The sequence below is a fragment of the Natator depressus genome, chromosome 1 (genome assembly GCF_965152275.1).
Source record: "Natator depressus isolate rNatDep1 chromosome 1, rNatDep2.hap1, whole genome shotgun sequence".
Taxonomy (NCBI): Eukaryota; Metazoa; Chordata; order Testudines; family Cheloniidae; genus Natator; species Natator depressus.
In genome coordinates this window covers 331,434,752-331,462,394 of record NC_134234.1, presented here as the reverse complement: position 1 = coordinate 331,462,394, position 27,643 = coordinate 331,434,752, and the positions used below count along the sequence as shown (strand labels likewise).

Below are 27,643 nucleotides of genomic sequence, written 5' to 3'. Positions count from 1 at the left end.
TGGGAGAAAACATCTGACATCATAATTGCAGTAAACTAACTTTCTTTCTTTCTTTCTTTCTTTCTTTCTTTCTTTCTTTCTTTCTTTCTTTCTTTCTTTCTTTCTTTCTTTCTTTCTTTCTTTCTTTCTTTCTTTCTTTCTTTCTAAGTAATTATTCCATGTATTCTTTTTTACTTTTCCAAATCTCTAGGAAAATATTTAGTCCACTGGTGTCCTGAGAAATATGATGCACGGAATTAATTAGTAAATGGTGACGCCTGCTGGGGAAGATTGGAATTGTAGAAGAGAAAAACAACTCAGGCTGTCTGCAACAGCACAGCATAGAAGACCTTTATTACAACTGGGTTTGTCTGCTCTTGGAAATGTACCAAAATAGCTATTTCAGAATCAGAGTGGGGACTAATACTGAATAAGTGTTACAGAATTATTATTCTAAAATAGTCCATTACATTATAAAACACTCAGGACTTGTGTACACTTGGAAATTTACTGTAATATTCTAGAATAGCTATGTTAGTAAATTTCCAAGTATAGATAAGCCCTTAGTTTCTTATAATGTAATGCTCATCCAGATCAAACTCTCATTGAAGGGAATGGGAGTTTGGCCTGGGTAAGGATTGCAGAACCAGAGTCTCAGTTAGCAAAGCCCAGCGGACTCAAACTAGCAATGATTGTTTGTGACTGTTCAGTGGTGTTATATACAGTGTCTGTTTTCCCCGAAACAACTGTGTAGGCAGGAGCTGCAGGTACTGCTGCTCTCTATTTTTGTGCCTATTTATGTGCTTAATCTGTGCTTTGCTTTACAGGAGTTGCGTATACATCTGAATGCTTTCCATGCAAACCTGGTACATTCAGTGATAAGCCAGGGTCTTCCAATTGCCGGGTGTGTCCCAGAAATACCTACTCAGAGAAAGGAGCTAAGGAATGTACCAACTGTAGTGAAGAAACACATTATGCAGGTACAGGGCATGAGCCAAAAAGAATACACGAACATGTGTCTGCTTCAGTATTATTATCAGCTCTGCGTTCTTTTATGGAGCTCTGTACATACACAGGAATCACTTTGCCCACCGCTGAAATGTAGTCAGAAGAGATTGGGACACAAAACGAAGATTAATATGGTGCCCATCTGAAACTGCAGAGGGAATTTATGTTGGCAATTTATAATGGCTCACACTGGAATTTGGCCAGGGTACTTTATAACTCCCATGCTTCAACAGAAAGCACCATGAGATCTTCAATGGCACTGGTTTGAGATTTCCTCCAAATGATGGTAACCCCCAAGCCAATATGAGGCGTTCTTTCAGTACTGATTCACTGGCAGCTCCCCACTGCTTCCTTCAGCTCCTGAGTGTTTCCTGGAGATCTTTTATTCAAAGAGTCACCTGGTCGACCCCTCCTTGTATTGGGAGATCTGACTGGATGGCAGAAGTCAGCACAGAATCATAGAATTGCAGGGCTGGAAGGGACCTCGGGAAGTCACCCAATCCAATCCCTGAGCTGAGGCAGGCCCAAGTACACCCTAGACCATCCCTGACAGGTGTTTGTCCAATCTGTTCTTAAAAACCTTCAATGATGGGGATTCCACAACCTCCCTTGGAAGCCTGTGCCAGAGCTTAACTACCCTTACAGTTAGACAGTTTTACCTAATATCTAACCTGAATCCCCTTTGCTGCAGGTTAAGCCCATTTCTTCTCCTCTTACCTTCAGTGGACTTGGAGAACAATCAATCCTCCTCCTGTTTATAACAGCCCTTAACATAGTTGAAGACTGGTATCAGGTCCCCACCGAGTCTTCTTTTCTCAAGACTAAATGTGCCCAGTTTTTTTAACCGTTCCTCACAAGTCAGGTTGTCTAAGTCCTTTATCACTTTTGTTGCTCTCCTCTGGATTCTCCAATTTGTCCACATCTTTCCTTGAGCGTGGTTCCAGAACTGGACAGAGTACTCCAGCTGAGGCCTCATCAGTGTCAGCATATGAGAAATGATAGGTAGCATGGGGATAGGCCATGAAAGTGAAGTCAAATAGTTTGTTGCATATACTGTGTATAAGTAGCATATTTGATGCATATACACACACAATACTGTGATGTTATCTCAAATACTGCCCGTTTGCTCCATTGCTCTTGCAGACTAATTAGCTTCTACAGTTCTTTTTCTTATAGATCAACATTTTGTATAGAGAACTGATTATCTGCCAGAAATGTCTCCTATCATGTTAACTGCTAACATTAGTATGGACACCGATTAGGGACTTGTGCCTCCTCCCATTGAAGTTAATGGGAATTTTGCAGTTGACTTCAGTGGAAACAAGTCCTGGCCCCAGCACAGTAAAATGTTTCTGAAGGGCCAGACAAATAGTTTTCATTTATTATCAGATAAGAATTTGATTACAGTGCTTGCATGATTGATGCAAATTGGGGTTCACAGTTATTGCAGAGAAAAAGGTTTAGGTGCTGGTCTGACTGTATGGATGGTCAGTGTGTGCCAAAGCAGAATATCAGACAGTACAAGTAATGGCTGAGCTTGTGAAAGGAACCCGCTGGACTTCCGTGGGTTTGGGGTGCCTAATTCACATAGGCTTCTTTGAAAATCCCAGTGAATGTATTTTTGTTCCTGAATTAGCATTTTTCCTGTCCCATCTTGCAGTCTGGCTGGATACCTTGATTTTCAGCCCTTTGGAAATCATTGACCACTTTGTTCCTCATCCTTCCTTTTCAGATGAAGGATCCAGTCAATGTACAGAGCGTCCTCCTTGTACAAATAAAGACTTTTTCCAGATCCATACGCTGTGTGATAAGGAAGGAAAGGTAAGTCAGATGTTCACTCTGATTCATATTATTTGCCAGTTCATTGAGCCATTTGTGATCTACTGGCCTGAACACAGGACAGGGAGCCCTTAATTTCTGAGTTCTTGTCCTGCTTCCAACACTGACTCTCTTAGTGGCCTCGGGCAAGTCCCTTAACCACACTCTCTATCAGTTTATCCATCTGTAAATGTTCATTGCTCTTAAGTTTTTCTAAGACATCTATCATCATAGTATGGAAGATCCTAATCTTTTAAACACTTGCATGTGTGATCAGTCTGATTGGGTCATTGGGATGACTCATGAGCATAGGGGTTTGCAAAATCAGGGCCTTGATAGAAATAACAGCATATACGTGCCTCATAGGAGCATCTTGAGGATTCATTGTCTAGGGCTAGATAGATCTACTGGATCTATTAGAGGGTGAGCTGCATTAGGAAAGTGCCAGTTGTGTGGCTTTATTCTCATTCCCATCACCCCTAGTCTCATGGGAACTCCTTTGCCAAAGCTCTGTAGGTTGGATTGAGAGGTTGAAGCAGCTGCTCATTGCAGCATTTTCCCCTGCAGCTCTTGCAGAAACTGGTCTGATCTGAGAGTTGATCCTTCAGAACTACTTTCCCCAAACCTTAGATCCTCTGACCCCTAGAGGCCCTCCCATCTCCCTTAGATCCAGGGGTGGGGGTAGCAAGTCACCTGCCTCAGGAAGTCGTCAAAATCCACTTAATTGATGGCCAGCTGGAGCAACACCTGCTAACAAGATGGAGCCTTTCAGCCTAAGGTTGGCAGCTGATTATACCCCTCTTTGTACCTGCACCTGCTTTAAAAAAAATCATATTAGAACATTCACTTTCAGAACATGGCAGCATGTGTAACCTTGACTTATCACACACACACTTCAAATCACATGGTACTTGTACTCTGCAACCTCTTTCTAATGACTTAGTAAATAAATAGCATTTACCACTACACCCCAAGGTAGCAGCCTGTAATTGCTGTCTCCTGCAGATTGCGCTGTAATTGATCTGTGAAATTCAAGTCCCTCCTCAAAAGTCAGTTGCTTTGATTAGCCTCCCAACGCCGACCTCCGAGTCCACCACTCCTGCCTTCTTGATAACCTTTCCCTCAAACTACTATCAAATTAACTCATCACAATTACATTTCAGGGTATAGAGCAGGATAAACAAGTCATTGTCTGTATGAAATTTTGGTTTGTACTGACTTCGCTAGTGCTTTTTATGTAGCCTGTTGTAAAACTTGGCAAATATCGAGATGAGTTGATGTACGCTCTGGAAGACCTCTGCGTACTCCAAGGAGTATGCGTACCCTGGTTGAGAACCACTGTCCTAAGGGACTGCTCCAAAGCCTGTTGAAGTTAATGGAAGTCTTTCTATGAACTTGAGGTTTTCAAAGGGGCCTAAGGGATTTAGCCACCCAATTCCCATTGGGTTTCATTGACTTTCTCCTTTGAAAATCCCAACCTGATTGGCTAAATTCATATGCACATTGAGTTCAATGGGATTACTTGTGGGTGTAACGTTTACTCAGTTGCATGGAGTCTTTATATAAGAGCTATTAGTAGTAGTAGTGTTTTGTTTTAAATGACAAGCACACCTGCTGCAGAAATAACAATATGCTGGCAAGTCCATAAGGCCATGCCAACTGCACTGCAGCTTCGAACACAAAAAGTCCTGCATATTTACCTCAGAATTCCCCTAGTACTACATGGCAGTTATCTTTTATTGTGACAGTCTTCTCCAGAGAGGTAAAGAGGGATGTACATGAGATGGGTGGCCTATCATTTAAAATGTTACCAAATTGAGTCCTGTGTATATTTTTCCACTTTGGAACATATCTAGTTTTCTTCTCTTGAGCTATTGAATCTTTATGGGTAATCCAATGCATAAGGCATTAGTTTTCCAACTGTGGGGCATGCCTCCCCCTCCCCCAGGTGGGCACAACAAGGTTAATGCGGGGTAGCGGGGGCAGCAGAGACCTGACTGGTTAAATTTTTTTTCTTGTTTCTTCAGTAATAAGGATTCTTCTCAGTAGCTGGGTCTCCTGCTTCGACTCTAGCCACGCTGGAAGATCAAAAAGAAAAAAGCAGGAGAGGAGGAGGAGGAGAGGGCAGAAGGAGCGGGAGGGAAAAGAAGTAGAGAGAAGAGGAGTGGGAAAAGAACGACTTAGGGAGAAAGGAAAACCTAAGCCAAGAAAAGTGCAGACAGCAACAACAAATCTTGAATTGGGGCTCTGTCGGCCAAAGCATCTGGGAACCCCTAGCCCTAGCCCTTATCCTGTCTCGAAGAGGAGAGTGTCACATCCGCCGAAGTGAGACCGGGGGGCCAGCTATCGTTGCTGGCCATCCCAGAGCTGTGCTGCGGGTTAACAGGCCAACCAATTTTCCTGCGGCTCTAGCCTGGCCAGGGGTAAAGGGCCTGACCTCTACCCATTCTTCCTCTCCTTGGTTACCCCTTGGGGACCAATCTTCCTTACCCTGGGGCCTATGAGCATGGATGTCTGCAGCTCTTCCAGTGTTTCAAGTAAGGGACTATATGGGGACTGCCCGGAAGAGTCCAAGGGAAAAGGAAGCTCAGGGGAATCATTCCTCTCATAATGAGAAGGATACGAGCAGAGATCTGCCCCAACTCATCTTCCTCCCCTTTAGGTTACGATTCCCACGAATTGCAACCACTACTCCCATCTGCTCTCCCAACATGGCTCTGAGAGCACATCTTTGTCTCTTACATTTCCCGTGATCAGCCTGAGTTGTACTATGGGATTCCTCACTCTCAGTTTTCTGTTGTTTCAATGCAGACACTTCCTGCTCCAGCCTGTTACTCTCTCACTCACTGTCACCCGCCCCGGGCTTCTACAGTGCTACTATCTGAGCTGCCCTGTTCCACCGTCCCCCTCTCCTACAAAACAAACAAACAAACCACTTATCAGTTGTTCCTTCTTCTCCACCACTCCAGGCTGGCTTGCCAAATCTGTTACCCAGGATTTTCAAAGCAAATTTAAACATTTCACTCCAGGCAGTGTCAGGAATAAATCAATGGGAACATAGCAATTCTGTCTGATGAAATATTAATACAAGTAAGCGTGCTCTTATCTAAAACGACAATTTATTAGATATAAAGCACACAGACATAAGCAATAGGTTTAGGACATCCCAGATATAGTTACCCACAGTCTGAGATGGTTTTGAGTGATCACCAGCCAGACTTCCAGGGGCCCGCTTTCCGTCCAGCTGATGAGGAGTTTAGATGTCGGCTCCTTTCTGGAAGAAAAGCTCCCTTGGACTGCTGTGAGGTATTTACTTTTACCTAATCTGTTATAGCTAACTCTGACAAAACATATCTACAGTGACTCCTAGTGCAGGGGTGGCCAACCTGTGGCTCCGGAGCCACATGTGGCTCTTCAGAGGTTAATATGCGGCTCCTTGCATAGGTGCTGACTCAGAGGCTGGAGCTACAGATGCTAACTTTCCAATGTGCCGGGGGGTGCTCACTGCTTAACCCCCTACTCTGCCCCAGGTCCTGGCACCACTTCCCCCCTCCCCCCAAGATCCCTGCCCCTTCTCCCAAGCCTGCCATGCCCTCGCTCCTCCCCCCTCCCCACCAGAGCTTCCTGCGCACTGCAAACCAGCTGATTGCGGCGGGCGGGAGGCATGGGGAAGGATGGGGAGACACTGATTGGTGGTACTGCCCCTGGGCGGGAGGTGCTGGGGGCTGGAGGGGGGTAGTGGATGGGGGGCTGCTGACATATTACTGTGGCTCTTTGGTAAATTCTGGCTCCTTTTCAGGCTCAGGTTGGCCACCCCTGTCCTAGTGGGTCAGCATAATAATCTCTACTGGGTCATCCATTCTCCTAATTTCAACAAACTACTCATTGTCTCAAAACATTTCTAGTATTTCTAGCGATAACAACAATATGTCAGGGGCACCCAAAACCAAGGTCGCTATCCACTCAGTCTCTTCCATAACTTTCTATCCCGTCCTCCCTTTCTAATTAACAAACTGCAAATATGCAGCTGTCTGACCTTGTCTCACAAAGGCCTAAAATTATTCCTAGCTATGCGATGTTTGGTTTACAGCTAGCAGTATATGGCTGACTGCAGGACTGCCAAGTTCTGGGGTACATGCAGGAATGTCATGGGGCAACAGGAGGAGAGAGGTGAAGCAGGAGGGGATGTGGCCTCTCCCTATGTAGAAGGTGGGGAGGGGCCCATTCCAGCTTGCTTGCCTCTCTAGAGATTGATACATAAGTGTGCTCCCCCTCTCCCTATCTGGAAGGTAATTCTTCCGTGCACACACAGCCTCTTGCAGGTAAGTGCTGGAGATCGCACCAGGGCCAGAGGAGTGATTCTGTGAGTGATTCTAGGGATCCTAGGGACATGAGGAAAGGAGTGCAAGCCTATCTGTCTGTGTCCTGCTGGGCCTGCATGCCCAGAACATGTCCTGGGCTGGGGAGCAGCAGGGTGCCCCAGCCGGATGGGCTTCTGGACCCCAGGCAGCTGTGGAAACACTGTTTCTTAGAAAGACGGGGGCATTCATGGTGGGATGTGACTTTCTGAAGGGGGACCCAGCAAAACAACATTTGGGAATCTCTGGCCTAATGAAATCCTGAAACCAAAATCCTGCAATGATCTGTCCATTAGGAACCCTTGGGATGGTAGCTGAGCTTTGCATGGACTCAAGTCTGCTCATGGGGGATCGAATAGCACAGTCTGAGCTGTACGTCAAATGAACAAATAAAATTTCACTGCACATAAGTCAATCCTGGGGGTTCAGGAAAAGGCGGCTCATGCTACCTGATTTCGTCTCCCTTCTAAATAAGGGTTGGAGAGAAATTCAGCATTTTTCAAAGTATAGGCAAGTGCTGAGATGATGTTCAGCTTGTGAAGTTCTCATGTACAAATGCCTCCAAACGTGCTCAGTTTTCAAAACGGGGGGGGGGGGGGGGGAAAGGAAGTATTCTTTGTATGTGTTCTTCATACAGAGCATCCCAAACACTTCACAGAAAAAAGTCTATAAAATGCTCCAGGAAAAATGGAAAGTTTTTGTTTTTAAAGCCCAGTTTAAAGAGGGAAAGTGATTAAAGCCAGCATATTCAAATTGGAAGTCAATGGAGATCTGCTGCAGTGCCTAAAAGAAATCAACCAACTAAGGTCTGATCCAAAGCCCATTGGAAAGACTGACTGACATCAGTGAGTTTTGGGTCAGGTCCCTAGTGATGGAAATGGCAAGCGGAGATAACTGATATTTATTTGTTAATAGAAGAGAAACATACTTTCACCTGATTTGTAGCTGTCAAGTTGTGCACATGGGCAGCCTACGTAACTGTGCGATCTTATTACTATTACTCTCATCCTTTCCTCATATTGCTTATTACACTCACTTTTTGCATCTAGTTTTAGATTATATTGTAAGCTCATCAGAGGAAAGCTGTGGATTCTTGTATGTACGGCGCCTTGCACAGTGGGGTGCTGATCTTGATTTGGGCCTTTGCATGCTATTGCAATACAAACAATGAATAATAATGACAATAATAATAACAGATGCTTGTCCTCTTGAAAATCAGGTCACTTATTTTGGTGCCTCGCTATGGATTTAGGCTCCTGTCTTCAGGCATCCACACTGGAAGATGATGGCTTCCATGTGTAGGAGAAAATGGGGAGGGGAAGAAAGCTCCAGATGTGGCATCCAAAGTGCAAAAGAGGCCCCTTGTTTCCAGTGGTGAAGAATCCTAACTTATGGGAGGGGATACAGAGAAGCGTAGGGCAGAAGGAGGCTATGAGATCATGGGATTAGAGTGGAGAGAGTGCAAGGAGAGTTTATAATGAAGGTGACAGAGGGATGGGGTGATGCTACTGGAGTGAGAAAGCAGTCTGTGCTACTGGACCTGCTGGAGGTTAGAGTGCAGGGATTCAGGAAGCGTAGCAGAGGTGATTGCAGTAGTCCTTGTGTGATTGATTTCAGCAGTGTGAACCTAGCAGTTTTGTCAAATGACCCAGGGATGAGTGTGGGTATGCATGAGCTTGTGTGTGTGATGTGTGTGTGATAAAATGACATCCTACCCTGTCAGACTCTCCTTTATCTGCCTGCCTTGACTCTCTTGGATCCTGGCTACACCATAACTTGCTTCTACTGAATACTTCAGACACTGAATCCTTCTCCTAGGTAAAAAGTCCTCTTTGTCCCATGTTTCTGACTCCACTAACACTCCTCACAGTCAAACCTTTGCTTTGCTTTTATGGCCTAAAATCTTGGAGTCATCTGTGAACCCAGTCTCCTCTCTTCTCCCATGACTCCCTTGTATTTACTTAACATTATTGTCCAAAACGATCTGATTGGTTTTCATTTTGTCATGCCTGGGTCCCACCGAAAACACCCAGCGCCTTCAGGTGAACATTAATTAGGAACTTAACAAGCTTTGAGTCCTAACGCCATCTAATGTAATGTGTGACTCAAATACCTTTCAATTTCAGACTCAGATAATGTACAAATGGATAGAGCCTAAAATCTGCAGGGAGGATCTTCCTGATGCGTTGAAACTGCCTCCTTCTGGAGAGAAGAAGGATTGTCCACCATGCAACCCTGGGTTTTACAACAACGGATCATCTTCCTGTGCGCCTTGCCCTCAGGGCATGATTTCGGATGGAACAAAAGGTATGAGGTCTTTTATTTGGTGAATACACCTTCTCAATAACTTATGGCAGTTAGACGCCGACAGACTTTGCTTGTTTTTCTGGCGGCTGTCACTTGTTTGTGTGTGGCCTACATTTCTGTGATGTGTCCCTGTCAGTCAGTGTTCTGGTCTGTAAAATTATTGGTTAAAGGACATGGGAGCAGGGTTGGGGAAGGAAGAGAGAGATGGAGAACATGAAGAACAGGAGTGTCCTAGTTGATCCCCAGAATGCTTTGTTATAATGTATTGCTGCCATTATTTACTGTGATGTCTCCTGGATATGTCTCTTGGCTTGTATGCACATATTTAAAGTTATTTTTTAAGCTCTCTGAGAATGGAATCATGACCACTGCAGACAAAACATTCTGTCTAGTCCAGGGATTGGCAACCTTTGGCCCGCGGCCCACCAGGGTAAGCCCCTGGTGGGCTGGGCCAGTTTGTTTACCTGCTGCGTCCGCAGGTTTGGCCGATCGCAGCTCCCACTGGCTGCAGTTTGCCACTCCAGGCCAATGGGGGCTGCGGGAAGCAGTGGCCAGCACATCCCTCATCCCACGCCGCTTCCCGCAGCCCCCTGTGGCCTGGAGCAGCGAACCACGGCCAGTGGGAGCTGCGATTGTCTGAGCCTGCAGACGCGGCAGGTAAACAAACCGGCCCGGCCCACCAGGGGCTTACCCTGGCGGGCCGCATGCCAAAGGTTGCCGATCTCTGGTTTAGTCCATCCCGCTGCCAGTGCCTATTTGTTCCCTACAGTTCATTGGTCCAGCTAATCTGATTCAAAGTATTGTCAGCAATGAGGCCTCTGTCATCCCAGCTGGGAGAAAGTTCTACAGGTCTGATTCTGTGCGGCCATTGGCTGTTCATTTTTAAAGGGATTAATGTTCCTTTTGAACTGTGTCTTCAGATTTGCTCACAGCTGCCCTGAATGAAACACAAATGGTTATGGAGTTTTTTTAAAGCACTGTATTTGATATTCACTTTTTGTGTGTAATTTTCTTTTCCTGCCTTTCTCTTCCTGTAGAATGCAAGGCCTGCCCTGCTGGGACTGAACCAGCTCTCGGGCTTGAATATAGATGGTGGAACGTTCTGCCGGTCAATATGAAGTCTTCTTGTTTTAATGTTGGCAATTCAAAGTGTGATGGAATGAATGGTGAGCTGGTCTTTCTATCTTATTACTTATCTGTCTTTCATGGGTGCCACTCACCAAAGTATTTGAGTGCCTATCCCAGTGAATATATGTGCTTTATGCAGTTCATTCCGACATGGAGCTCCTTTTCTTCCTCTCACTGCAAAAGGATTTAATACCTCTAATAGACATAAAACTTGCTGAAAACCAAAAAGGAGAAAATAAATATCCTCAACTAGTATAAACATTTTGGCTCTGTTGACTTCCCTGGAGCTACACCAATTTATACCAGCTGAGCATCTGGCCCATAGTACACTGTTATGCATCTAAAGGTCTATTTTAGAAAAAAAGTCCTCTCCGAGTTATGTTCTTGGTTTTCTCCATTTGTGTCTTACCTAATGCTTCATGATCACTGTGACTTTCAAGGACATTTTATTAGTGCTTTTGAAAACATACAAAGTTTTCAATCTTTGCATCAAGCCAGCCTAGTGCCTTCAAAGCAGTCTGCCTGCATGTGTGCTGAGATGGCAGCAGAGAGCCGTCACAGAACCCCTGTGAAAATATTCCCCTTCAAAAATTTTCCAACCCATCCTCCTATTAGTGCCTGTGAGGAATTGTTCTTGTTTGTATAAGGGTCCTGGTGAACAACTGTTCTCTATTTTACATGCTAAGGCTGCTAGGATGATGTAATTCAGTCCTTGGTTCAGCAAAACACAGAATTGCATGCTTAACTTAAAGTGCTTATGTGCTTTGCTGAATAGGGATGGACTTCCACGTATCCGTAGATTTTAAGGACAGAAGGGACCACTATGATCATGTAGTCGGACCTCTTGTACATCACACCCCATAGAATTTCAATTGCTTTGATAAATCATGACTTCATGGTAACATCTGCACATGAAATTGACAATGAATAGCTAACTTCCAGGAGATGCAGGAGAATGATGGGCGCTCAGTTAGCTATTACCACTCAAAAAAAAAAAAAAAAGATCTTGGAGTCATTGTGGATAGTTCTCTGAAAACATTTGCTTGATGTGCAGCGGCAGTCAAAAAGCATAACAGAATGGTAGGAACCATGAGGAAAGAGATATATAATAAGACAGAAAATATCATAATGCCACTATATAAATCCTCCACAGCTCTAAACTGCATACAGGTCTGATTACCCCAATTCAAAGAAGAAATATTAAACTTGAAAAAAAGGTATAGAAAAGGGCAACACAATTGATTACAGATATGGAAGCCGTTCCATACAAGGACTGATTAAAAAGACTGGAACTGTTCAGCTTAGAAAAGAGATGACTAAGGTGGGGATATGAGAGAAGACTATAAAATCATGACTGGTGTGGAGAAAGTGAATAGGGAAGTATTATTTACTCTTTCACATAACACAAGAAACATGGGTCACCCAATAAAATTAATACGCAGTGGGTTTAAAACAAACATAAGGAAGTTCTTCTTCCCACAATTCACAATCAAACAGTGGAATTCGCTGCAAGGGGCTGTTGTGAAGGCCAAAAGTATAAGTGTGTTTAAAAAAAAAAAGAATTAGATCAGTTCACGGAGGATAGGTCCATCAATGGCTATTAGCCAAGATGTTCAGGGATGCAACCCTGTGCTCTGCGGGTCTCTAACTCTCTGACTGTCAGAAGCTGGGACTGGACAACAGGGGATGGATCATTTGATAATTGCCCTGTTATGTTCATTCTCTCTAAAGCACCTGGCACTGGCCATTGCTGGAAGACGGGATACTGGGCTAGATAGACCATTGGACTGACCCAGTACAGCCATTCTTATGTTAGCTGATAGCCGTTCTTAATTACCTTTCTTTTAAAACAGTTTATTAGGACTTTACAATTTATTCTAAAGATTTTTAAAAAATAATGTATTTACTAAATAATTTTGAAAAGTACATTATATAGAGAGACTTGGATATTTAAGTAAACTGACTGTTTCTTGTACAAAAAATGGCCTTTCCTTTGCAGGCTGGGAGGTGGCTGGTGATCACATCCAGAGTGGGGCAGGGGGCTCTGACAATGATTATCTTATCCTGAACCTGCATATCCCAGGATTTAAGTAAGGAACATAGTTTCTTTGTCAATTTTTCTTGTATTCTCCTCTTGTACCTGTTTCACATTGGCTTATGCTTGGAATACAATGGAAAGAAAGTTACTACACTAGAAGTGCTACCGTGGTACAGCTGCACCGATGCAGCTGCGCTGCTATAGTGCATCCGGTGAAGACGCTCTATGCCAACAGGAGACAGCTCTCCCATCAGCATAATAAATCCTGTTCCGCGAGAGGCAGGAGTTATGTCAGTGGAAAAGCTCTCCCGCCAACATAGCGCTGTTCACACCGGTACTTAGGTTGGTGCAACTTACGTTGCTCAAAGGGATGGCTTATTCATACCCCTGAGTGACATAAGTTATACCGATGTAAGTGGTAGCATAGACCAAGCCTGATTCTCCAGTACCAGATCATCCATAAGTAACTCATTATCCAGTATTTTATTGTGATTGGGACTGTTGACAACATAAGCATTGAATCTGCAATCAGGATTCTTCTTACAACTGCATGGAGTGAAGTCATTGCACATCAAAACAGGATCAGGGCCTTGGCCAGTGACTAAGGGCCACATTGTGCTCTCAGTTAGGCTGGAGCAAATCAGATGCAATTCCACTGAAGTCAAACCAATGAGATCTGAATCAGGCCCTAGGCTGTGACCCTGCAGGGCTTACTTACATAAGCAGTCCTACTGAAGTCAGTGGTGTGATGTATTCCCATACATAATGAGCAGCCATATGACTGACTTTTATTTTAAATTAAGGGATGACAACAAACAAGAAAGGCAAAAGAAAAGTCTCCATGAGAGAGATCACAGTGTCTCTGAATGTGTGTGTGTCTTCTCTGACATGCACAATCAGCTCTCCTTCACTAGGGTCTTGCCTTCAGTAGGAAGAAGGGTGTTCTTTAACATGTGATGGAGCTGCAAAGCAGGGGACTACAACTCCCATCAGCCCCCTCCCCACCGTACATCCCCTTTTTCCTGGCTATGCAGGGATTATGTTTCCCATCAGTCTCCTCCCCATGCACTTTCCCCTTCCCCAGGCCAGGTAAGGAGGAAGGTCTGAAACGGGAAGTGGCCAGCCTCTGTTTGGAGGTGGGAATCACATGGCAGCAGGGAGTTGGAGAGAAACCCCAGGAATTGTGGACAGAGCTCCATGTGGAACAGGCTGTGTCTGCCAGACCTCACAGCTGTGTGCATGTCTGTATGGGACTTATGGGGGAGCAGCAGTGGCTGGGCAGGAAGCCAGTGCAAAGAGGCCCAATGAGACACACTAACTGAGCCTGCTTGGAAACCTGCAAATGCTTTTTTGCTTGAATAGAAACTGGGCTGGATAGGGCACCCCAGGCATTAGGCCTGAAGAGCCCTGACAGCTGACTGGACTGCCCCAGGGATCCAGACAGGTAAAACTGTATGTTCATTGTAAAAGAATAATGAAAAATCACCCCCCGAATTGAAATAGTGATATCAGAACAAAAACCAGTTACATTAGGACAGGTTTCATGTGAGTGAATTTCTTCACCTCTCCTGTTGATTAAAAAAACAATTGGCATAATTAAGTGCTAGGTGTCCTTAGAGCACCTGTTAAATATTTCATTTCCTATCTGTTAAACAGACCTCCAACATCGGTGACAGGGGCAACCGGGTCAGAACTAGGACGGATTACTTTTATTTTTGAGACCATCTGTTCGGCAGATTGCGTGATATACTTTATGGTGGTAAGTGAGACCTCTATCTGTATGGCAGACGGATATGATCTTGGTCTTCCACATATCTCTTTCATAGCTGTATATGGGCATGAATTAGCTGCGTTAGGTTTATTATCACGAAGAGTAAGTGTGGCATTAGTTTAATATCTGCAGTGCCCTTGAAGTATTTAACTGCTGCTCTCCCAGGGCTTCTCCATCACTCATGGTAATGATCCTGTTCTTTTCTGTTATCTGATTATTTTAAAAGAAAATGACAACGGACTAAATTCTGCGTCATTCAATCCATTGGCAAAACTCCCATTGACTTCAATATGATCGGGGTTTTGACCCCACAAGTATAATAGTATCGTGGTTCAGGATACAGGGCATGGGCATTGCACTCAGAAGAGTTGGGTTCTATTCCTGATTCTGCCACTCACCCACTGTGTAACTCTGTGGAGTTGCTAAGGCCTCGTAGCTATTACTGTAACACACTGGCATTTAATATTTCACAGCTTCGTTCCACAGTATTGTATTTAATTCTCCTGTGTATATTTTTAGGATGTTAATAGAAAAAACACGAATGTGGTGGAATCCTGGGGCAGGACGAAGGAGAAACAATCTTACACTCACGTTATCTCCAAAAATGCTTCCTTCACATTTACATGGGCCTTTCAGAGGACAAACCGGGGCCAAGATGTAAGTATTATATGCTTGCTTTAAGTAGAGTATTTAACAACATAGCCTCCTCTTGACATTTGCTCGAAGTGCCCAGAACTCCCACTCCACTCCAGCTTGTTTCTCAGTTCATTTATAGAAAAAGCTGGCAGATGGTAGACCTCCTGTCCAACTTAACTGCCTCTTTCTGCCATCTGGATTTGTGGTTGTGGATATATCAGACTTCCAATAATGGCTGAGTAGGGAGATGGAAAGTGGATAGTTAAAAAGGAAGAAATGACATAGAAAATAGCGAGGAGCTGGAAAAGTTGCGTACATTTCTAAAAGCAAAAGATCTTGGGCGATCTCCAAAAAAGGTTAATGATCCAATTGACTCCCCCTTATTGGAAGGGATGTCCCTCATTTCAGATCCAAATTTGCTTCCATCTGACACAAAGAAGGTGTTGTCTTGCTTTAGTAATCATAGAATCATAGAATATCAGGGTTGGAAGGGACCTCAGGAGGTCATCTAGTCCAACCCCCTGCTCAAAGCAGGACCAATCCCCAATCAAATCATCCCAGCCAGGGCTTTGTCAAGCCTGACCTTAAAAACTTCCAAGGAAGGAGATTCTACCACCTCCCTAGGTAACGCATTCCAGTGTTTCACCACCCTCCTAGTGAAAAAGTTTTTCCTAATATCCAACCTAAACCTCCCCCACTGCAACTTGAGACCATTACTCCTTGTCCTGTCCTCTTCTACCACTGAGAATAGTCTAGAACCATCCTCTCTGGAACCACCTCTCAGGTAGTTGAAAGCAGCTATCAAATCCCCCCTCATTCTTCTCTTCTGCAGACTAAACAATCCCAGTTCCCTCAGCCTCTCCTCATAAGTCATGTGTTCCAGACCCCTAATCATTTTTGTTGCCCTTCGCTGGACTCTCTCCAATTTATCCACATCCTTCTTGTAGTGTGGGGCCCAAAACTGGACACAGTACTCCAGATGAGGCCTCACCAATGTCGAATAGAGGGGAACGATCACGTCCCTCGATCTGCTCGCTATGCCCCTACTTATACATCCCAAAATGCCATTGGCCTTCTTGGCAACAAGGGCACACTGCTGACTCATATCCAGCTTCTCGTCCACTGTAACCCCTAGGTCCTTTTCCGCAGAACTGCTGCCTAGCCATTCGGTCCCTAGTCTGTAGCTGTGCATTGGGTTCTTCCGTCCTAAGTGCAGGACCCTGCACTTATCCTTATTGAACGTCATCAGGTTTCTTTTGGCCCAATCCTCCAATTTGTCTAGGTCCCTCTGTATCCTATCCCTGCCCTCCAGCGTATCTACCACTCCTCCCAGTTTAGTATCATCCGCAAATTTGCTGAGAGTGCAATCCACACCATCCTCCAGATCATTTATGAAGATATTGAACAAAACCGGCCCCAGGACCGACCCCTGGGGCACTCCACTTGACACCGGCTGCCAACTAGACATGGAGCCATTGATCACTACCCGTTGAGCCCGACAATCTAGCCAACTTTCTACCCACCTTATAGTGCATTCATCCAGCCCATACTTCTTTAACTTGCTGACAAGAATACTGTGGGAGACCGTGTCAAAAGCTTTGCTAAAGTCAAGAAACAATACATCCACTGCTTTCCCTTCATCCACAGAATCAGTAATCTCATCATAGAAGGCAATTAGATTAGTCAGGCATGACCTACCCTTGGTGAATCCATGCTGACTGTTCCTGATCACTTTCCTCTCGTGTAAGTTGTTACGAATTACACCTTGTAGGACACGCACGCAAGTGCTACGAATTACACCTGGTAGGACACGCACGCAAGTGCTACGAATTACACCTGGTAGGACACGCACAGTTCGAATCTAGGCTGAGGCACAGAAATAAAGTCCACAACTGCAGAGTTCCCAAAAGACACTAAGTTTATTACGCTCGAGCGTGGTGCCCCCCTGCTAGCCAGGAGGGGACCCTGAATACAGATTATACAAAGGTTATATACTTTTTAGCAAAGCATGTTGCCCTCGTGCATCGGAAACCTTAGCCAATAAACAAACCCTTGTCTTATCTACCACCTATCTCTGCTTGGTGCATTCCTCGTGCTATACCAGTATGTTAATTACACAGCATGGTTCTAAAGCCATGCATCAGTAACTTTTATTATCAGGATGGGAGGCCTCACATCAAGGCCAAAAGACAGGGAGTTAAAGACTGACAAAAACCAGATACTGGAAATCAAGGCAGGCTGGAGACAAGGAGGAGGATTTTCACAGGGATTCAGTATCTAAGAATTACTCCTCCTGGTGTATGATGTGCTGGCATTTAAACAATGGTGGGCCCCAAACCAAAATGGAGTCACATATGCTAACTTTTCCTTAACAAAGTGCTTCAGGATTGATTCCTTGAGGACCTGCTCCATGATTTTTCCAGGGACTGAGGTGAGGCTGACTGGCCTGTAGTTCCCAGGATCCTCCTTCTTCCCTTTTTTAAAGATTGGCACTACATTAGCCTTTTTCCAGTCATCTGGGACTTCCCCCGTTCGCCACGAGTTTTCAAAGATAATGGCCAATGGCTCTGCAATCACATCCGCCAATTCCTTTAGCACTCTCGGATGCAACTCGTCCGGCCCCATGGACTTGTGCACGTCCAGCTTTTCTAAATAGTCCCTAACCACCTCTTTCTCCACAGAGGGCTGGCCATCTACTCCCCATGTTGCGATGCCCAGCGCAGCAGTCTGGGAGCTGTCCTTGTTCGTGAAGACAGAGGCAAAAAAAGCATTGAGCACATTAGCTTTTTCCACATCCTCTGTCACTAGGTTGCCTCCCTCATTCAGTAAGGGGCCCACACTTTCCTTGACTTTCTTCTTGTTGCCAACATACCTGAAGAAGCCCTTCTTGTTACTCTTGACATCTCTTGCTAGCTGCAGCTCCAGGTGCGATTTAGCCCTCCTGATTTCATTCCTACATGCCCGAGCAATATTTTTATACTCTTCCCTGGTCATATGTCCAAGTTCCACTTCTTGTAAGCTTCTTTTTTATGTTTAAGATCCGCTAGGATTTCACCGTTAAGCCAAGCTGGTCGCCTGCCATATTTACTATTCTTTCGACTCATCGGGATGGTTTGTCCCTGTAACCTCAACAGGGATTCCTTGAAATACAGCCAGCTCTCCTGGACTCCTTTCCCCTTCATGTTAGTTCATGTTAATGGTAGCGAGTGACATGAAAAATGCTGAATTGGGAAACTGAGGAGAGAGAAAATGTTATGGATGCTCAGGGAATGAATCCCACTGCATAAGCTTCCTGCACTTGCACTTGTACATTATCCATCCTGTTATGTCTTTCTCAGCACCTTGCATTTGGGCCATGATTCAGCAAGGTACTTAAGCAGATGCCTAGCTTTGACCTTGGGAGCAGCCCCATTGGAAAAAGTGTGAAAGAACTGTCTGTGCAACTATTCTCATGCTTGAAATTAGGCATCTGCTTAAGAACTTTGGCTGAAATTGGGGCTTTTGACTTTATCAGGTTTAGACGCATGTTGGGAAGTTCTAACTTGTGTGAGCAGCATCTACATTGCAATTAACCCAAGGTCTCCTTAACCGTGGCAGTGTTAGGAGGCAGTCTTTATGTACAGATGAACTCTCCTTGGATAGATTAACCTCTGAAGGTAGCACAATGCTTTTCTTCAACACAGGTTATGCATTAGTAGTTGGTTCATCTCTTCCACCAAACTCAGCCCATTGAACGAACGTCTTCGTTGAGGACAACCCAAGGAAGATCTCATCGCATATTTATCTTTGAGTTTTCCTGTGTTCTTTATAGATTATTCTGGAGTAATGAGGCACCGTATCTTGTCTCACATTCATAAGCCAACTGGTAGTGAGACTTCCTCTGCCAATAGTTCTTCTTTTGGGGTTTTCAAGATAGTTTCACTGATCGTGGCCTGGTGCTCAGTGTCCCAGGCAGCAACAGGGGTAGTGAATCTTCCATCTCTCTGTATAATCTACACGGAGGCAGTTCTCCCACAATTTTCATTTCAATGTCCTTTTCCTAAATTTTCGGTTGGATTTTAGTAATTGTGAGAACTGAAGGAGTGACAGCAGTCAACCATAAATGTGGGCATGTGCAGTGCTAATCTGCACACATAACACTGTTAATCTACCATTACAATCCTGGAGCTCTGCTCAGCAGAGACCACCATTCATGCTGGTGTGTTACAAATTCTGTGCTGGTTTTGTAACATTAGGCATTAGCTCTTGGAGCTAGTTGGAGGGCACCAAGCATTGCACCGGGGGCTTGAGATGAATCCCAAGGTCTTTGAAAGCAAAAGGCTAGCACATTCATCTACTCCACCACAAACCAAGAGAAGCTGTTCCTTTGTTATTGAATTAAGCATGAAGGCCTGCTCAGTCCAGTAAATATTGTTAGGGGCAGTTAAGTGCCATAGCTTTCTGCTCTCTCCTCTTATCCCAACTCCTGAATGTAGGCCACCAGCAGATTGCTCCACTGTCATTATAGCGGCTCTTGCAGTCCATATTGACTAGTTAAGGACCACTTCTATACCAAATATACATTGTTTCATTTATAATACAGAATAAACATGCACTGTTGGAATTAAGACCAAGTCATCACCATCAAACAACTGCTTGGTAGCTTATGTGAAATGAATTGGTAAAGCAGTTCTTAGTAGACAGATCACAAAGCCACTATCACCAAGTTGGCACCAGGGTTAGTAATCTCAGTAGAGATAGGACTGTCTCAACATGGAGACTAGTTCTCCATTGGGTACCTTGGTGATGTGATTGTGAGCCACCATGCCTTGCTGCTGCCTTTTCTGAGGTAAAGGACTTAGCCTCCAGGTCTGTCAACCCAGCACAAAATTCATGTTAAACATTATTTTAAACAGTCAAAAAAACAAATGACAATCCCTTGCCTAATAACATTCCCCTTTTCTTCAGCCTCAACACATGATTTAGCTAAACAAATGTATATACATTTCTGGTATGATCTTCTTATCCCTTAGATACGAATTTAGGAATTATGTTTAGACCAGTCAGGTGCTGGTAATCATATGCTGTTAGAAGCCAACCTTATGGACTTCAGATGGAAACAGACTTGCAATGCTACAGCCTGTGAACTTTATAATCTAGAATGAGGTGGAGGTGGAGAATGGCCAGGAGTTTTAGGCATTTGTCTGTCAATTGAGGGAATGGTCTGAGCGCACACTATCAGTCAGGAACCTCTGAGTTTTATTCGTTGCTCTGAAGTTGTCTCTTCCTGTGACCTTGGGCAGTGAATCTTCCTGCCTCAGTTTCCCCATCTGTTAAATATGAACTCACCAAGTCACTGTTCAGAAAAGCATCTTAAGCAAGTGCTCAAGTGCCATTAAAGTAAATGGGATTTAGGCCCATTGTAAGCCAGTTGGTCAACACACCAACCAGTGCATTAAATAACATTTTCAATAGTAGCATGACTTCAATCCCTTCATTTCAGGGTTAAGTTTCATTTTCCAAATCAAACCAGTTAAATGTAAATCAAACAGACAAACTAGGCCCCTTCCCCTGACCCAGGCTCTCCTGTAAGAGCAAGTATCACTGGTACCATAATAAACTAAGCTGCTTGTTGGCCTTTTATCTTAGTCTGCAAGTCACCTGGTCCTATCACCTGATCCCTTGCCTCAGCCCCATCACTTGAGCTGCAGCGTATTAGTCACAGATGGGAGCTAAACCCAACTTCCTTAAAGGGCCTTCCCACCCTGTGACACACATGTTTAAAGCTAACTACATGCTTAAATCTGTTCCCATATTTGGGGCCCTACTGCACAGAAGATGAGCATTCAGGATTCTGATTATGCTATACTATAGCTGAACTATTTAAAGTGTGACTCAAAAGTAGCTCTGGGGTTATTTCTCCTGCGCTTATTTCAGAGCAGGCAATTCATACACGACGTGGCAAAGATCTACTCGATAACGGTGACCAATGTGTTGGATGGAGTTGCCTCGTCTTGCCAGGCCTGCGCACTGGGCTCTGAACAGTCTGGGTCATCCTGCGTACCCTGTCCTGCTGGACACTACATTGAGAAGGAAACCAACCAATGCAAGGAGTGCCCAGACAACACATATCTGTCTATACATCAGGTGTACGGCAAAGAGGCTTGTATCCCATGTGGGCCTGGCAGTAAAAGCAACAAGGTACAGAGATTGAAAGTGGTTTTAACCTTGACTAAAGGCAGAGATGGGAGGTTGTAATATAAGCACTCAAGGGGCAGGTCTTACTGCTTCACTGTAGAAATGCCACCAGGTTGCTTGTCCTGCAGTGTAGTTAAAACCAATGTTTCATAGCTCCAAATTCATCCCTGGTGTAACTTCTGTTTCTGAACGTGTGATGATATGCTATATGTGTGTTTCTGTGCATCCCACAATGTGCAGTGAAACCCCCATCTAGTCCATCTGCAGGGATTGAACCCAGGACGTTGGGATCCAAAAGCCCAAGCTTCTACTGGCTGACTGAAAACACCAGATCCGTTAGTGCAAATGTAGTAACGATTTGTAAACTGCTGCATGTTATCTAGCTGCTGTAGGGGACAAGACCAACACTGGATTAATCGGGCTTACATAAGCTTGCCACTGGCCTCTGCTGGCTGGAATTCTAGACTCACATCAGATTGTGATATATAATGGTGGTAGCCTGCAGCAGATATAAGCTGTGGTTAAAATAGTTTGGAACAGGAGTGGGAGCTCTCACCTCACCCACCAAGGCGGAGGGGAAGATGTGAGCCAGGGAGATAGGAGGGACTCTCCCTTTACTTTTCGCAGAGGAAGGGGAGTTGTGGGTCAGTAGCTGTCCTGTAATATTTACCTTCTTTCCTTCCCAAAGGACCATTCCACCTGCTTCAGTGACTGCACACTGTCTTACCTCATGGACAACCAGAGCCTGAATTATGACTTTACCAACCTAAGTGGGGTAGGGTCATTAATGAATGGACCCAGCTTTACATCCAAAGGGACAAAGTTCTTTCATTTCTTTAACATCAGCCTGTGTGGGAATGAGGTGAGTGTTGGCTTTTGCAGGTGGGCGGGGCTAGCCTTACACTCGGTGTTTGCATTTCCAGACATTGATACGTTGCAGTATCTCACTAGTCAGTTGGGGCTTGATCTTCGGTGGTGCTAGCAGTCCTTGGCTTTGTCAGCTACTAACACAAATGGGCCCTGCATAGCACAAGCACTTTCTAGTGGGCTTTGAATCCAGCCCTGAGTGTGGCTGCTGTATATGGCAGAATGATTCGCCGGCGAGGGCCCAGGAGTGCTGATGGCTGAATTGATGCACAGAAATGGAGCTTGCTGACACCGTAGCCTCACTGATTTTCCTTTGCTCTCACGCCAGGGGGGTCTCCTAAATCGTCATACACCTGAGTTTTCGGCAGCTAATGTGGTGTGCCGCTGAGCTAGCAGCTGAGACTCTTTGCTGTTGACTTCTTTCTTCATGGCCCCAGTGTTTCTATCTATGGAGCCCCTTGATGCCCAGCTGTCTGCCAGCATGCGCTTCCCGTGCCTGTACTTGACTTTCTGTTTTCATACTTTTGGAGCAGTGGTGAAAAGCGTTTAACTGATGCAGTTTAAAACCAGGATTTCCAGCAACAGGGGCTTAATCTGAGTCTTGAAATGTACCAACACAATGCTAGTGTGGACCCTGATCTGTCAAAGCACTTAAACCCATGCTTAAATGAAAGCATCTGCCTGATCCAGCAATGCACTAAGCACCTTTGTAACATTAAGCAGGTGAGTAGTCCCGTCGTCTTGGAGTGACACACGTGCTTTGAGTTAAGCCTGTGCTTAAGTGCATTGCTGGATCAGGAACATGGAGATCTCATTAGCTTGCAGAATTGGGCCCCTCATGAGTAAACTGCTTTGTCCTTTGTTGCTGTTGCTCTAAAATTTTAATGTAGGTCTGCATGGAAGGATATGTATGACTCCATGAGACACTAATGCAGGCTTGTAGGCTAGAACCTAATATACATTCATTTATGCTTTGCATGCATTTATACTCTTTCTGAGAACAGCTTTTCCGGATTAAACCCCAGATAATGAGGTACTTTACAGTGTATCATTAATTGGTTAAGGGGAAAATGCTTCTCTTTTACAAGGCATTTTATTATGCTTTTCAAATAAACACCATGTTGTCAAGATAAACAAATAAAAATACATAGTATCACAGGTTCTGAATAATACATATGGGAATGCACAGGGGGTAGGTGACTGGCCGTTTTAGAATTTGCACCAGAATTTAATAGAAAGCTTCATTCATGATGGCAAAATAATGTTGCATGTTGTCTCTTTCTTGATGACAGTTGCTAATGGGGAATCAGCACCTCTATGTTTGCATCCCCTCCCTCCCTCCCAAGGCTGCAAATCCTGCTGGAAGTTAACACCTTCCCTTTCTCGTTTAATATCCATAGGGAAAGAAGATGGCAATTTGCACAGACAATATAACAGATGTCACAGTAAAGGACATGGTAGCTGAATCAGAAGACTATTCCAGCTTGGTGGGAACTTTTGTATGCCAATCTACGATCATCCCGTCAGACAGTAAGGGGTTCAGAACAGCACTGGCTCTGCAGTCCAGCAGCCTTGCTGATACATTCTTAGGTACATGGTTTTGTGCCTTTTACTTTTTGTTCATGAGGAAGACTCTGCAAGCTGTTCCGCTGCAGCTAAGAAAAAGGGCGATATTGTTTTATGGTCTAATCCTGCAAAACCTGTGCGCATCAGTGGAGATTGCAGTGGCTTAGCTTCTCTGTGGAGAAGGCCCACTATTTATTAGTTTGTACTTGGTCACTGGTCTGGTGGTGCAGTTCAGACCAGTTAAGGGCTGTGTCAGCACTTACCCTGCAACCCGGCATGCTGGGATGCTCAAAGCCAGCCTGCAAGCACACAGGTGACACCCTAAGGGTATGTCTACACTTAAACCACTACAATGGTGCAGCTGCGTCACTGTAGCACTTCACTGTAGACACTGCCTATGCTGACGAAAGGTGTTCTTCTGTCAGCAAAGGTAATTCACCTCTCCAGATCAGTAGCTAGGTTAATGGAAGAATTCTTGTGTTGACCTAGCGCTTCTCTACTTGAGAAACATAGCTATGCCAATGTAAGTTCCCAGTGTAGACCAGCCCTGAGTGTCTGTGTGCTAGGCAGCTCTGACCCCAGCAGTTTGTCTACAGCCCTGCTCTGGCTTCCACCAGCCTGGGTTGCAACCAGCAGGGTGACCCCAACACACTCGCAGTCCCGAATTTCCCCAAACTGTGTGCCCTGAAGTGTCCATCCCTCACCTGGACCACTCAGAGAAATAATAAGATTCGTTGCTCCTTTAAAGAGACAAAAGCATGTTACAGCTTGTTAACTTAACTGGGGTAAATATACCCTTCCCTGCAAACGCAGCACTGAGTTCATTTATAGAAAAATAAAACCAAATTATTAACAAATATACGTAGGATTAAGTGAGTTCACATATATGGAATGAAAATAGAAACAGTTACAAGTAAACAATAGAAAATATAAATTCTAATGGCTAAGACTTAACAAGCTACAGTCTTTGTTCAGGATCGATTTCTTACCAATCTTTCTTCCTTCCAGTCATGGCTGCCTTTGTCTCAGTCAGGACCTTCCACAGAAACACAAGTGGCTGGTTTCCCTTGTCTTCCTAGGTGAAAGATCTTTGCCTCAGCAGGTTTCTCACCTATATTCAGTTTCCAGAGACTTCAGTCCCCCTCAGCTGAAGGACCCATCTTTCTCAGCAATGTTCCCTTACTTCTGTCTTGTGCTGGATGCCAGCACGGCTTTCTGTGTCTGCTTGTATCTTCCAAAGTTCAATGATCTTGTTTCAGTAAGCAGGATGACCTCATACTGTTCTTCCCTTCCTGTGATCTTCCCATCCCCATGCTGATTTGCATGTAAATAAAACTGCCATTGTTTTTGGTCACACCTTGCTTAATTTCATTGGAGACAGGTAGATAGCTACCTTCCCTCCTGTCTGGGTAAAACCTGTTTCTCCCTTTGTTTGGTCACAGATTGTAAAGCCCAGTATCAGTGAGTATTCACAGTTCCCGATACAGTGCTAATACATGCATTTCACAATTATATTAATCACCAATGTGTCATTAGCTTTCAGAAAAGACCTGACTTGATACACTTTTATAACACAGTAATCAGTTGATTCAATTGCTTATCACCTGACGTTCAGACCCTCTGTCTTTATAGCCCAGATAAAGTTTCTTTTCCCTGCTGGAAGCTGTCTCCTCCCTCACTTGTTAGCTTGATCACTTTGTTTACCTAATATGTAAGTGGACCTTCCTTGTCTTTGCTTGACGACCCGGCTGGTCAGAGAAGAAAATACACATTCTGTTGCCCAGGGCAGACCTCTTTACCAACTCCCCCTGACATGCCTGGTTTAAATACATTTTAGTCATAATTCCAGCATATATCCCTAACTCTTAATACATACCCCATATATGCATCACACAAGAATACCAAGGCTCAGTGAATTATTAGTTTTCCAATGACATATGACATGACATCTATTAGATACTGATTATGACATAAGTAAGCCTCTTTGCTCCAGGGGAGAATTAAGCGGCTACTGGTCTATACCATTAACCGATTTGTTTTTCCACTGTGTCAGCTCAGCTGTGTGGCCAATGCAAGGCAGAGAAGAACAAAAGCTCCTCCCATTCCCTGCCTTTCTTCTCCTCACCTGCGCAGAAGGTGGAGCTGCAACACATGGAGTTCATTGTCTCCCATACTACCCCGGGTAGGCCCCCAACCCCAAGGGTCACAGTGCAGGGAGCTGCTTAGGAATTTCAGCATGAACTAATGGGATAACATTTATTGAAAAAAAGTTTGTGAATTTGTCCCCTTACTTTTGCCTGTCTCTAGTGGACTAGGGCCATCCTCCTCATTGAAAGTACAACCTCCCACATTGGCAGTCTCCGCAGACACAGAATGAGCATTGAGCACAAACTTTGAACCCCCAAGAGGCGGTATAGGGAAGCTCACACTGTTAATTCCTATGCAGTCCCTGTTATTTAGATAGAGGATTCCACTCGTTAGGGTTGTACACATGGAATCCTCCACAAACTACACATTCCCTTTGAAAAATGTAAAACTCGATCTCATACAGTGAATTTTAGTATTAGCTCTTTGTTTTATTGCATGCCCTTCGATAATGGGTAGAAGTTCACATGGTTTATTTTAAAAAATTGTGCATAATGTGAAATTACTGGACAAATTCTTAATTAGCAAACCAGATGCCATTCTGGAAAGCACACTTTGTAAAGTACAAAGCATACACCTTTCAGAAACCACATGCTTAATTTGTTCTCTTTTTTTTTGTTTGTTTGCTGTTATTTTTAGGAGCTACGGTTGAAACCACACTGGGAAATATTAACACTGAAACAGAAATGTTTCCACCTTCTCCAAGGACAATACCTGATGTGAATTTCTTTTTCAAGTAGGTGGAAAATTCTCCGTAGGAGGAACATCAGCGCTCTTTAATTGTTTAAAAGGAATGTAGACTTAGGGGGAAGGTTTTTAAGGCACTCTTCCAGGGCTCAGGCTGATGGGCCTGCTGATGAGTAGGTTGTGAAATCAGCTAATGCAGCAGCTTGCACAAATCTGAGTTATTCCTGATTTACACAGAGGAGAGCCTGGATATTTCCAGGTGCCATCTTCAACCTTGTGTTCTGGGCCCTGGCCTCTCCTTAATTTATTTTTTAAATGTGTGCTTTACATTTATATACTTCCTTTTGCATTTATTTTTATTTTTACATTTTTGTTACAAAAATGAACTGGAGAAAAAAAAATCACTTAGTTTGAGACATGCTCAGCCTACAGTGTCCTCTTCTTAGTTTGTTCCTCCAGGTAATATTCCTACCAGCGACCCTGCTTTGGGTAAGATTATTGTAGTTTTAAGCCATTAGCCTACAGGGGGCAAATTGATGCAACACATGTCATTCTCCAAGTCCTGCCTACTTTCTGCAATTGCAGGGAAGTGTAGTTTGCAGCTTCCTGGGCTAGTGGGGTGAATGAGTCGACTGTAGTATTTCCTGCAGAGTAACATTCAGACCATGATCTCTGTGGTTATGATTTTCTAATACTGTTATTTTGGACTGTGGGGGAGGCTGTTCCTCAGAGACAAGCCCAGTGGTGACTTGGGTCAGAATGGTTCAGCACTACTGGAAATCAGGCAGAGTCTCCAGACTCTCTAGGTCTAGGTGCGTACATAGGCAGAACTGTGTGCATACATGTAAATATGCATTTACTGTGCAATATGTAATTTTTTTTAAAGTAAAATCAATATTCATTGCAAACTTTGCTCTTATTTCATATTAGGTCTTCTACACTTACAACCCCCTGTGAAAATGGACGTGCAACTGTTGTGGTGATGAGGTGTAATCCCACCAAACCAGGCCAAGGCGATATTTCAGTCCCCAGGTATTTAATTACGTGTATTACAGTAGTGCCTAGATGCCCAGTCTTCTTAAGCCATCCTTGGCAAAACTCTTTTAGTTGCCTTATATTTGCAAGTCGTGAGAAGTGCTTTCTCCCATCTGTGTCTGT

At 44.3% G+C, this 27,643-nt stretch overlaps 1 protein-coding gene across 2 annotated transcripts in view; it reads left to right on the top strand.

The window, feature by feature from the left end:
• Nucleotides 1-27,643, top strand: part of ELAPOR2 (endosome-lysosome associated apoptosis and autophagy regulator family member 2) — a 151,034-nt gene that overhangs the window by 98,335 nt on the left and 25,056 nt on the right. The window contains exons 7-18 of one of the 2 annotated variants that reach the window (XM_074942575.1): nucleotides 807-959; nucleotides 2,720-2,808; nucleotides 9,290-9,470; nucleotides 10,508-10,636; nucleotides 12,598-12,688; nucleotides 14,293-14,395; nucleotides 14,927-15,064; nucleotides 20,960-21,223; nucleotides 21,909-22,082; nucleotides 23,488-23,617; nucleotides 26,438-26,534; nucleotides 27,416-27,517. In XM_074942575.1, the coding sequence (XP_074798676.1) occupies nucleotides 807-959; nucleotides 2,720-2,808; nucleotides 9,290-9,470; nucleotides 10,508-10,636; nucleotides 12,598-12,688; nucleotides 14,293-14,395; nucleotides 14,927-15,064; nucleotides 20,960-21,223; nucleotides 21,909-22,082; nucleotides 23,488-23,617; nucleotides 26,438-26,534; nucleotides 27,416-27,517 (1,651 nt within the window). Of the gene's footprint in view, nucleotides 1-806; nucleotides 960-2,719; nucleotides 2,809-9,289; nucleotides 9,471-10,507; nucleotides 10,637-12,597; nucleotides 12,689-14,292; nucleotides 14,396-14,926; nucleotides 15,065-20,959; nucleotides 21,224-21,908; nucleotides 22,083-23,487; nucleotides 23,678-26,437; nucleotides 26,535-27,415; nucleotides 27,518-27,643 lie in introns of both variants that reach the window. The other variant, XM_074942574.1, reaches the window with a different exon arrangement.